Source organism: Salvelinus alpinus, chromosome 3 (assembly GCF_045679555.1).
Source record: "Salvelinus alpinus chromosome 3, SLU_Salpinus.1, whole genome shotgun sequence".
Classification (NCBI taxonomy): Eukaryota; Metazoa; Chordata; class Actinopteri; order Salmoniformes; family Salmonidae; genus Salvelinus; species Salvelinus alpinus.
The window spans coordinates 31,460,375-31,473,195 of NC_092088.1; the positions used below are offsets into that span (position 1 = coordinate 31,460,375).

At 42.3% G+C, this 12,821-nt stretch overlaps 1 protein-coding gene across 3 annotated transcripts in view; it reads right to left on the reverse strand.

Moving 5' to 3' along the window:
* The window catches only part of taok2b (TAO kinase 2b), a 62,682-nt gene extending 51,842 nt beyond the window's left edge, over nucleotides 1-10,840 (reverse strand). For 2 of the 3 annotated variants that reach the window (XM_071392526.1, XM_071392524.1), the window contains exons 1-2: nucleotides 10,434-10,840; nucleotides 2,124-2,274 (exon numbers count right to left, since the gene is read on the reverse strand). In XM_071392526.1, the coding sequence (XP_071248627.1) occupies nucleotides 2,124-2,126 (3 nt within the window). In that variant the 5' untranslated portion in view covers nucleotides 2,127-2,274; nucleotides 10,434-10,840. The remainder of the gene's footprint in view (nucleotides 1-2,123; nucleotides 2,275-10,433) is intronic. The other variant, XM_071392525.1, reaches the window with a different exon arrangement.
* Between the last annotated feature and the right edge of the window lie 1,981 nt (nucleotides 10,841-12,821).

The window sequence follows — 12,821 nt, forward strand, 5'->3', positions numbered from 1 at the left end:
GCCTCAAAACGGCATAATGATGTATGGCTTCGTGTGGGAGAGCAGTTTGCTGATGTCAACGTTGTGAACAGAGTACCCCATGGTGGCGGTGGGGTTATGGTACGGGCAGGCATAAGCTACGGACAACGAACATAATTGCATTTTATCAATGACAATACCATTGCACAGAGATACGGTGACGAGATCCTGAGGCCCGTTTTAGTGCCAATCATCCACTGCCAGCACCTCATGTTTCAGCATCTCCTTCGCATGTCGCAAGGATCTTTACACAATTCCTGGAAGCAGAAAACATCCCAGATCTTCCATGGCCATGGCTTCCATGGTTACAGTCTTGTCCCATCGCTGCAACACCCGTACGGACTCGAGGCAAAGGACGAGAAACACAAACCCGTCAAGCTGCAGTGCTTCTTGACACAATGCTTGCTTTACCCAGTAGCCAGCCGCACCAATGCGATGCAGTGCCTTAGACCGCTGCGCCACTCAGTAGGCCCCTTGTTTAGTGTAACGTTGCGGAGCAAAAAAAATAGTTTTTGGGTAGAATCTTTTCTTAAAGTTAAGGATTCAATTTAGTTTAAAAGTTTACAACCCTAATCTTAAGCACAACAAAGTTGTAAGATATACCAATTGGATGACGTAGTACACAAAAAAAGGGGACCAGTTTTAGCACCACTTAACTACTGGCTGAAATTATACAAAAGTTCTGGAGAATCAGTAATATATATATATATATATATATATATATATTTTTTTTACATACGAGTCATTTAGCAAACACTCCTTTCCAAAATGACTTACAGGATCAATTAGGGTTATGTGCCTAGCTCAAGAGCATTTTTCACCTTGTTTCAGGGATTTGAACCAGTGAACTTTTGGTTACTGGCCCAATGCGCATAACCAATAGGCTTCCTGCCGCCCCAATCTTAATCTTCAGGCAACCAAAAAAAGACCCGACTTGCCCGTTGGGCGAGTGCCTTTCAGACCTTTGTCAATCCCTGTGGAACCAATAGACGGGTTGGCTTGACAACATCACAAATGATCCACTCGCATCAATGTGGCAAGAAACTGTGCATTGTTATGAGTCTAAACAGTCAGATTGCAACAATGACAAGAAGCTGCTCTGTGGGGAATCATAGGTGGTTTGTTTCAGCTAGTCTTGTTTTGAGATGTTTTGACTGCTTTCATGTCGATGCCAATAGGGTTCAAATTTGCAAGCTAACCAACAATTCAACATATGTTTTCAATAAACATTCGGACTAAATATAGATTACATCGTCAACAATCTAACTCTGGCTGTTTTGCCCTATAGTTGTGCACGTGTCGGTTGTTGCTAAACAACCAAACCGTCTATGGAATAGTCCTGTGATGGAAAAATGTTATGTTGGTGCTTTTCTATTTTATACATTTGTGTTCTATGTTTGTGTTTTTCTAATAACCGTTTTCTGTGTTCATGCAAGTGACTGATTGAACTAACCCTCACTATCAGTATCTGCAATTTGGCAGTACACCCAGACCCTTGTTACGAGATCTGTTTCAAGGTGTCAGCTTAAAGAAGCCTCGTGAGGTATTGGTCCGTCACATGCATGACCCAGTATTGGTTGGTCACATGAATGAAGCAAATGTTAACGATTAATGAATAAGCTAAATCATGCAAATATGACTTGTCTGCAGTATATAAGAGAAAACAAACGGGACTGCCCCGTTAGTGCTTCTGACAGACGTTCACTAAGGTGCACTAAGTTTGATGGAACCTCTCCAGCACGCTGGCAAACAATGATTAATTTAAGATTGACTTCGAGTTTTCCTGTGTAAGAATTTCCACAACAGTCTCAAAAGTGAAAAACTACCCAACCCATTTCTGTCACTCCAGGCAGACAGGCCCAATCAAATCAAATGCTCAAAGAGTATTTGAAAGAAGAAAACAAATAGGATAATAGACCAATGTGTAATTTAACCCAGGTCAGCCACAGTCCATCTCTTGCATACAACCACAACAGGTATAGGATGAAGGAAATACAAAATATGAACTTGTGTGCTACAATGAATAATAATACTACACACCTAAATCATTTCAGGAGCATGCTTTTCGGTGAAATGCATTTTGGTTAATACAGTGTTTCCCCTACCATTATGAAGGATGGGGTTGCCCCTTCCTAGCTCTGTTGCCCAACGCCAAAATCCTTCAATTGTTTTCAATCGAAAATGTTCATGTTGGTGTTGGCAATGGCATCCCAGTTGCTAATTTGGGTGCATGCCTGCACCCCACCAAAGACAAATCTGTGGGCAAACACGAATACAAGAGAGGAATTTGATATTAGCCACACCTGCATGTCATGAGGACACAATTTGATGTTGGAAATTATAAACAAATAACATTTTAGATACAAGACCACACAGAACCTTAAGGAACTATTTACACCCATTGACTTTTTCAAAATGTTGTGTTAAAGCCGGAATAAAAATATGATTAAATTGAGATTGTGTGTCACTGGACTATACACAATACCCCACAATGTCAAAGTGGAATTCAGATTTGTTTAAATTGTATTAAAAATAAAAGCTAAAATGTCTTCAGTCATTAAATATGCAACACTTTGGTTATGGATAGCCTAAATAAGTTCAGGAGTAAACGTTTGCTTAACAAGTCACATAATACTGCAACATAAACTGGCAAAGCAATTGCTTTTAATTCCTAAATACAAAGTGTAATGTTCTGGGCAAATCCAATACAACACATTACTGAGTACCACTGTACACATTTTCAAGCATCGTGGTGGCTGCATCATGATGTGGGTATGCTTGTAATCTTTAAGGACTGGGGAGTTCAGGATAAAAAAAATGGTATGGAGCTAAGCACAGGCAAAATCCTAGAGGAGAAGTGAGTTCAGTCTGCTTTCCACCAGACACTGGGAGATGAATTCCCCATTCAGCAGGACAATAATCTTACAACACAAGCCCAAATCTACACTGGAGTTCCTTACCAAGAGGACAGTGACTGTTCCCGAGTGGCCAAGTTACAAGTTTTGACTTGAAAATCATGGGCAAGGCCTGACAATTGTTATCTAGTGTTGTCTTCACTCTGAAAATTAGACCCTAACACTAGCAATGACATAGAACCACTGACAGGGCTTGAAGTATTTTGAAAATAATAAAAATGGAAAATGTTGCGCAATCCAGGTGTGGAAAGCTCTTAGAGACTTATCCGGAAAAACTCACAGCTGTAATTGCTGCCAAAGGTGATTCTAACATGTATTGACTCCGGGGGTTGAATACTGATCTAATCTAGATCTGCTTTTTTTTTTTAACAAATGTTAGAAATTTTCTCCACTTTGACAGATTATTTTCTGTATATCATTGTTTAAAAAAAAGAATTAAATCCATTTTAAACTAGATGGCTAGAAGGTCTGCATGCATTGAACTTAAGCATTTTCACAATTCTTACACCATAAATCGAACACACAGCAGTTGCAGATCTCTTTTAGTCCTTGTTTTTCAATTACTATTTGTCTCATATAAACATCCCTTTCTCAAAACCCTGTCTTTCAAAGATAGTTTGTAAAAATCCAAATAACTTCACAGATCTTCATTGTAAAGGGTTGAAACACCATTTCCCATACTTGTTCAATGAACCATTAACAATTAACAATTGAACATGCACCTGTGGAAAGGTCGTTAAGACACTAACAGCTTACAAGAGGTAGGCAATTAAGGTCACAGTTATGAAAACTTAAGACACTAAAGAGGCCTTTCTACTGACTGAAAACACCAAAAGATGCCCAGGGTCCCTGCTCATCTGCGTGAACGTGCCTTAGGTAAGCTGCAAGGAGGCATGAGGACTGCAGATGTGGCCAGGGCAATAAATTGCAATGTCCGTACTGTGAGACGCCTAAGACAGCGCTACAGGGAAACAGGACAGACAGCTGACCGTCCTCGCAGTGGCAGACCACGTGTAAAACCTGCAAAGGATTGGTACATCCGAACATCACACCTGCGGGACAGGTACAGGGTGGCAACAACAACTTCCCGAGTTACACCAGGAACGCACAATCCCTCCATTAGTGCTCGGACTGTCCGCAATAGGCTGAGAGAAGCTGGACTGAGGGCTTGTAGGTCTGTTGTATGGCAGGTCCTCACCAGACTTCACCGTCGCCTATGAGCACAAACCAACTGTCGCTGGAACAGACAGGACTGGCAAAAAGTGCTCTTCACTGACAATTTGCGTTTTTGTCTCACCAGGGGTGATGGTCAGATTTGCGTTTATCGAAGGAATGAGCGTTACACCGAGGCCTGTACTCTGGAGCGGGATTGATTTGGAGGTGGAGGGTCCATCATGGTCTGGGGCGGTGTGTCACAGCATCATCGGACTGAGCTTGTTGTCATTGCAGGCAATCTCAATGCTGTGCGTTACAGGGAAGACATCCTCCCCCCTCATGTGGTACCCCTCCTGCAGGCTCATCCTGAAATGACCCTCCAGCATGACAGTGCCACCAGCCATACTGCTTGTTCTGGGTGTGATTTCCTGCAAGACAGGAATGTCAGTGTTCTGCCATGGCCAGCGAAGAACCCGGATCTCAATCTCCTCAATCCCATTGAGCACGCCTGGGACCTGATGGATTGGAGGGTGAGGGCTAGAGACATTCCCAAACAGAAATGTCCAGGAACTTGCAGGTGCCTTGGTGGAAGAGTGGGGTAACATTTCACAGCAAGCTGGCAAACTGGCAAATCTGGTGCAGTCCATGAGACGCACTGCAGTACTTAGTATCTGGTGTGGGCACTAGCTGCATTGACACTCACTTTTGACCCCCCCTTTGTTCAGGGACACATTATTCCATTTCTGTTAGTCACATGTCTGTGGAACTTGTTCAGTTTATGTCTCAGTTGTTGAATCTTATGTTCATACAAATATTTACATGTGTTAAGTTTACTGAAAATAAACGCAGTTGACAGTGGGAGGACGTTTCACCTAAACATGTCTCTTCTACAGTGCTTGAGCAAAAAAATAAAAATTGTGGCCATGAATTGAAGGCAGTCCAACAACACGGAAGTCTCTAGGTTCCCTATAAAAAGGAGAAGTCTAGCTGGCTAGCTAACAAGATTCAGTGCTTTCAGAAAGTATTCATACCCATTGACTCGGCTATGAAAAGCCAACTGACATTTACTCCCGAGGTGCTGACTTGTTGCACCCTCGACAACTACTATGGTTATTATTATTTGACCATGCTGGTCATGTATGAACATTTGAACATCTTATTATAACATGTTCTGTTATAATCTCCACCCGGCACAGCCAGAAGAAGACTGGCCACCCCTCATAGCCTGGTTCCTCTCTAGGTTTCTTCCTAGGTTTTGGCCTTTCTAGGGAGTTTTTCCTAGCCACTGTGCTTCTACACCTGCATTGCTTGCTGTTTGGGGTTTTAGGCTGGGTTTCTGTACAGCACTTTGAGATATCAGCTGATGTTAGAAGCGCTATATAAATACATTTTATTTGACTCATTCCACCATTGTTCTGTAAATAAATAAAAATTCACTTTAAATGTTTTTAATTTAACTAGGCAAGTCAGTTAACAACACATTAGTATTTACAATGATGGCCTAGGAACAGTGGGCTAACTGCCTTGTTCAGGTGCAGAACGACAGATTTTTACCTTGTCAGCTTGGGAATTCGATCTAGCAACCTTTCGGTTACTGGCCCAATGCTCTAACCACTAGGCTACCTGCCGGCACATCTACAGACAATAACCCATAATGAGTGAAAACATGCTTTAATTAGTTTTTCCACATTCATTTAAAATAAAATAGAGAAATATCTCATTTACATAAGTATTCACAATACATGTTAGAGTCACCTTTGGCAGCGATTACAGATGTGAGTCTTTCTGGGCAAGTCTCTAAGAGCTTTCCAAACCCCGAGTGTGCATCATTTTTTTCGCCATTATTTAACCAGGTAGGCAAGTTGAGAACAAGTTCTCATTTACAATTGTGACCTGGCCAAGATAAAGCAAAGCAGTTCGACACATACAACACAGAGTTACACATGGAGTAAAACATAGTCAATAATACAGTAGAAAAATAAGTCTATATACAATGTGAGCAAATGAGGTGAGATAAGGGAGGTAAAGGGAAAAAAAGGCCATGGTGGCGAAGTAAATACAATACAGCAAGTAAAACACTGGAATGGTAGATTTGCAGTGGAAGAATGTGCAAAGTAGAAAGAAATAATGGGGTGCAAAGGAGTAAAATAAATAAATACAGTAGGGGGAGAGGTAGTTGTTTGGGCTAAATTATAGATGGGCTATGTACAGGTGCAGTAATCTGTGAGCTGCTCTGACAGCTGGTGCTTAAAGCTAGTGAGGGAGACAAGTGTTTCCAGTTTCAGAGATTTTTGTAGTTCGTTCCAGTCATTGGCAGCAGAGAACTGGAAGGAGAGGCGGCCAAAGGAAGAATTGGTTTTGGGGGGGGACCAGAGAAATATACCCGCTGGAGCGCGTGCTACAGGTGGGTGCAGCTATGGTGACCAGTGAGCTGAGATAAGGTGGGGCTTTACCTAGCAAAGACTTATAGATGACCTGGAGCCAGTGGGTTTGGCAACGAATATGAAGTGAGGGCCAGCCAACGAGAGTATACAGGTCGCAGTGGTGGGTAGTATATGGGGCTTCGTTGAAAAAACGGATGGCACTGATAGACTACATTCAGATTGCTGAGTAGAGTGTTGGAGGCTATTTTGTAAATGACTTTGCCGAAGTCGATGATCGGTAGGATGGTCAGTTTTACGAGGGTATGTTTAGCAGCATGAATGAAGCAGGCTTTGTTGCAAAATAGGAAGCTGATTCTAGATTTAATTTTGGAGTGGAGATGCTTAATGTGAGTCTGGAAAGAGCGTTTACAGTCTAACCAGACACCTAGGTATTTGTAGTTGTCCACATATTCTAAGTTAGAACCGAGTATTGATGCTAGTCGGGAGGGCGGGTGCAGGCAGCGATCGGATGAAGAGCATGCATTTGGTTTTACAAGCATTTAAGAGAAGTCGGAGGCCCCGGAAGGAGTGTAGTATGGCATTGAAGCTCGTCTGGAGGTTTGTTAACAGTGTCCAAAGAAGGGCCAGAAGTATACAGAATGGTGTCGTCTGAGTAGAGGTGAATCACCAGCAGCAAGAGTGACATCATTGTCGTATACAGAGAAAAGAGTCGGCCCGAGAATTGAACCCTGTGGCACACCCATAGAGAGTGCCAAAGGTCCGTACAACAGGCCCTCCGATTTGACACACTGAACTCTGTCTGAAAAGTAGTTGGTGAACCAGGCAAGGCAGTCATTTGAGAAACCAAGGCTGTTGAGTCTGCCGATAAGAATGCGATGATTGAAAGAGTCGAAAGCCTTGGCCAGGTCGATGAATACGGCTGCGCAGTATTGTTTATCGATGGCGGTTATGATCTCGTTGAGGACCTTGAGCGTGGCTGAGGTGCACACATGACCAGCTCAGAAACCAGATTGCATAGCGGAGAAGGTACGTAGATTTATCGGTGGTGACAGTGTTTCCTAGCATCAGCGCAGTGGGCAGCTGGGAGGATGTGCTCTCATTCTCCATGGAATTTACAGTGTCCCAGAACTTTTTGGAGTTTGTGCTACAGGAAGAACATTTCTATTTGAAAAAGCTAGCCCTTGCTTTCCTAACTGCCTGTGTATATTGGTTCCCAACTTCCCTGAAAAGTTGCATATCGCGGGGGCTATTCGATGCTAATGCAGTACGCCACGGGATGTTTTTGTGCTGGTCAAGGGCTATATCTGTTCTTAGTTCTACATTTTTGAACGGGGCATGCTTATTTAAGATGGTTAGGGAGGCACTTTTAAAGAATAACCAGGCATCCTCTACTGCCGGGATGAGGTCAATATCCTTCCAGGATAACCGGGCCAGGTCGATTTTAAAGGCCTGCTCGCAGCAATGTTTTAGGGAGCGTTTAACAGTGATGAGGGGTGGTCGTTTGACAGCGGACCCATAAATACACATATGGTGTCCAGGTGGGGGGCTATCACTGTTACCGCTTGTTTGAGACTTATTTCTGGAAAGGTGGATTTTTAAAAGAAGATGCTCGAACTGTTTGGGCACAGACCTGGATAGCATGACATAACTCTGCAGGATCTATCTGCAGTAGATTGCAACTCCACCCCCTTTGGCAGTTCTAGTGCGTTGGGAACAGAGAATAAAAGGAGCAGATTTCTGGGCGTGGTAGAATAGATTCAGGGCATAATGTACAGACAATGGTATGGTAGGATGTGAGTACCGCGGAGGTAAACTTAGGCGTTGAGTGACAGTGAGGTTGCATCTCTGGAGGCACCAGTTAAGCCAGGTGAGGTCTCCGCATGTGTGTGGGACAAAAGAGCCATCTAAGGCATTTTGAGTGGGAATGAGGGCTCTACACTGAAATATAACAATAAGAACTAGCTGAGACAGCAGTAGACAAGGCATATTGACATTACAGTGGCATAAAACAATCACAGGTGTTGATCAGGAGAGCTAAGACAACAACGGGTAAATGGCTATGAATGGTCAGAGCAGGTCAATTAGGTACATACAGGACCTTAGTTCGAGGCTGGGGCCAACAGGTAAACAAAATGAGGTACCGTGTTATTGAAACAGTCCAGGGGGCATCAGCTGTGTAGCCGAGTGGTCATAGGGTCCAATGAGCAGCAATAGGTGAGTCAGGGAGCCGTTCGGTAGTCACTACTACGCTAGGCGTGTGGGAGACAGCATTCAGAAAGCTAGCGGGCCAGGGCTAGCAGATGGGTCTTCGGCAACATCGCAACAGAAAAGCCTGTTGAGACCACATCGGGAGATTATGTCGACAGACCACTTGTGATGGATCAGCGGGGCGCCGTGTCGACAATAAAGGGTCCAGGCCAATTGGCAAAATAGGTATTGTAGCCCTAGAAATAGCTGGTATGTGGGCCTAGCTCGAGGCTACCTCAAGGCTAGCTGGTGCTTGCTTCGGGACAGAGGCGTTAGCTAACAGTAGCCACTCGGTTGCCGATAGCTAGCTGCGATGATCCGGTGTAATGAACCAGAGCAGCAGGAATCCGGTGATGTGGTAGAGAGAAGCAGTCCGATATTCTCTGGGTTGATATCGCGCTGTGCGGACTGGCAGGTATTGTCTGAGCTAAAGCTGGCTGGTGTCCGAGCTAAAGGTGAAGACTGCTAGCCATGGCTAACAAAGACTAATAGCTAGTTAGCTGGCTAGCTCCTGATGGAAGTTCCAGTTATAAGGAATATAAATATCAGATCCGTACCACATTCGGTGAGGCGGGTTGCTGGAAAGTGTATTTGGTTCGTAGATAAAAAGTGATATTAAAATATATACGAACTGTCTATTTAGACGGGATAAGACAAAGACAAACACAAAACCGACTGTTACACCATCTTTGGTCAAAATGTGTGGTTTTAAGAATGAAATAGCAATTGTCAGGGGAGAAGCAAGATATTTGTGAGTCACAAAGCTGGTAGGGTTTCAAACCTGGCAATCAATCACTATGGATGGGATTTTCAGGGAAGGGATGTCTGAGTAACAGGATTGGTAGGTTTCAGACCTGTCAATTAATTATTGGGGGTGGGATTTTCAAGGAAGGGAGTAGATTAGTCATTAAAACACGTTTTCAAAATAATTTGTGGCAAAATCTAAGAGCAATAGTTGTGTTCTGTTTATAAATATGGATCACCCTGTTAGGAGTGTAGAATTGCAGGAACATGATTTTAAAAATGCACAACTGGTCCCACAGACTCCCCACTCCCAAGCTTTTATACCCCCACTTTCAGACAAAGTTAGGCACCCATAAGCACAATATCCGCAGGTGTGTATCCCATGTTAGCGGACAATGGAATACTGTCAAAATCAAAACCCAACCCTCAAATAAATCATGATGAACTCACTTACAAAACTCAGTTTTGGACGAAACGGACTTTATGAACAGAATTATCCTATTTACACTTTGTAGTCAATTTTGACACCATTACAAATGTTTGACTAATATCGATGCCACATATGCCATTTTCTATCGGATAAGTTGTTTATTGCCTTCAGTTGCACTTTAAGGCGTTTCCGTTTTAAGACGGTCCCTTAACACTCAGTGGAGGAGAGCAACATTATAACTACAGTTCGCCTCCCCAAAGAAATACGACACCGAATTGCAAAAACAAGGGGTGTAATTTGTTCACTATCGTCAGCTGATTCAGAGTGCCATTTGTGTCAATGCACGTTCCGTGTAAGTTGTATTGACGAGCAAAGTCCGAATCTTTAATATAAAAGTATACCGCAGAATAGCAGGGTACTTGCAATGGGCGAAATGGCTGTTGCTGGCATTGCTAGCTTATGTTTGCTACAGTGCCAATGAACGACAGTATTTGAGACGTTACAAGCGAGCTAACCTTCGCCTTATATGACATGTCTTACCGTGGCTTTTGGGATCCACTGTAGCTAGCTGGAGAGCTAGCTAGCTGGCCTGGGATGGAAAATATTGGTCGCTCTTCTAACGTTACCTCTTCTGCTCTATTCAACACGAGCGAGCCACATTGTTTTCATTGATATTCCATTCTTCACAAACGATTTAGCTAGCATTAGCTATGGCAGTCAATCAAAATGCTAACGACCTGGTCTTCTCACCAGCAATCAGAAGATTACGACTGGGAAACAGTTAATCAATTTAAAGCTGACCCCGGTATTTGCTCCACTCTCGACCATATTTTATCATTATATAAATGTTATTCATTAATTGTTTTCCTTTTTTTACCCTTTCTGTCTCATTCGTTTTTTGGTTCACAACTTCATGATGGCGGAGTGGGGCGGGAGCCGACCGGAAACCGGAAGAGAAAGATAATAATTTATTAAAGGACTTCTTCTACGATACATAGGGGCTAATGCCACGTTCATATGCTAGTCAGAACTAGGAAACTCAGAAATGTCCGACAAGCTAAGTGGTTTTAAGCCAGCACATGTTTAACCACAACCTATTTGCAAGTCGGAAATGTCCGAGTTTCCTAGTTCCGACTAGGACCTGAACAAGGCATAATTACCTGATTTGGACACAAATTGTATTTATTATTATTTTTTTTAAATTACCTTTATTTAACCAGGTAGGCCAGTTGAGAACAAGTTCTCATTTACAACTGCGACCTGGCCAAGATAAAGCAAAGCAGTGCGACAAAAACAATAACGCAAAGTTACACATGGGATAAACAAACGTACAGTCAATGGCACAATAGAAAAAGTCTATGTACATTGTGTGCAAATGTAGTATGATTAGGGAGGTACGGCAAGAAAAAGGCCATAGAGGCGAAATAATTACAATTTAGCATTAACACTGGAGTGATAGATGTGCAGATGATGATGTGCAATGATGCATGCCACTGTAGCTCAGGGGTATTCTACATAAAGAGGTCACAAGAAGACAGTTGGTGGTACCTGTATATATTTTACATGTAATTTATCTAATAGATAATTGTTGAGCATGTATCCAGATGTCTGTATTCTATTAAAATACTGCCAAAATCATTGGGAGTGGTGAGCGTTATTGCATGTAAACAAGCACACATCAATTGACACAGAGATGGTCTATAATGTATAGGCTTTGGTAGAGACTATAGGATGTGCTTGTCTATCTCTATCCAGTGGCCATGAGCAGGGACTACATTGGAGTACCAGAACATTGGCCTACTAGAGGTCATGCGAATCCATTTATTTTAGGGGGATTAGGATGAAGCTGTCCCTAGTCGCTGATCTTGGGTCAGTTTAGCATTTTCCCCACTAATTGTTAATGTTAGGATTGGGAAAAGAGACACTGATCCTAGATTTCATTAGGGGAAACCATCCCTGAGCCTATATAGGCATATCTGCAGGGGAAACTATCCCTGAGCCTATACAGGCATATCTGCAGGATGTTAGAGGACTAAACTGACTGTGACAAATCACCTTTTATTATGTGTATAATATGCATGGTAAACTCAATAATTTTAAGCAATAAGGTCAACAAAAACAATATCTTGCCAGATTCACACGTTAGAGCCAAACTAAGCCAAGCCGAGCCATCGAGCTGTACTGGGTTGGCTTGTTTACGCATCCACTATAATTGCTGAAACCCCTCTGAAAAGGAAAATGTGATACAAAATAAATATAAGGCTAAGTCTGGCCCTGCTTGAAAATAAAACAATTGTCCATTGTAATAATCTAATTCATGATCTAGCCCATTTTATTCAGACTATTTATGTGAGGAATAACAGAAGTTGCATTTTTGTAACTAAAAACACTTGACAGATTATTGCTACTTAGGCCAAATTAGGGAAAGGGTAAAGGGGATACCTAGTCAGTTGCACAACTGAATGCATTCAACTGAAATGTGTAAATTATACAGAATATGAAATAAATCTGAGGTCCAACTACAACAACACACTCACATACAGTGGGGCAAAAAAGTATTTAGTCAGCCACCAATTGTGCAAGTTCTCCCACTTAAAAAGATGAGAGAGGCCTGTAATTTTCATCATAGGTACACTTCAACTATGACAGACAGAATTAGAAAAAGAAATCCAGAAAATCACATTGTAGGATTTTTAATGAATTTATTTGCAAATTATGGTGGAAAATAAGTTTTTTTTTCTAATTTTGTCTGTCATAGTTGAAGTGTACCTATGATGAAAATTACAGGCCTCTCTCATCTTTTTAAGTGGGAGAACTTGCACAATTGGTGGCTGACTAAATACTTTTTTAGTCCAGCAAAGGTTTACTTTATCAAAGGGTAACAAGACAACAGTAACGTGGTGGCCGCTCTAACAATAAAAAGAAATG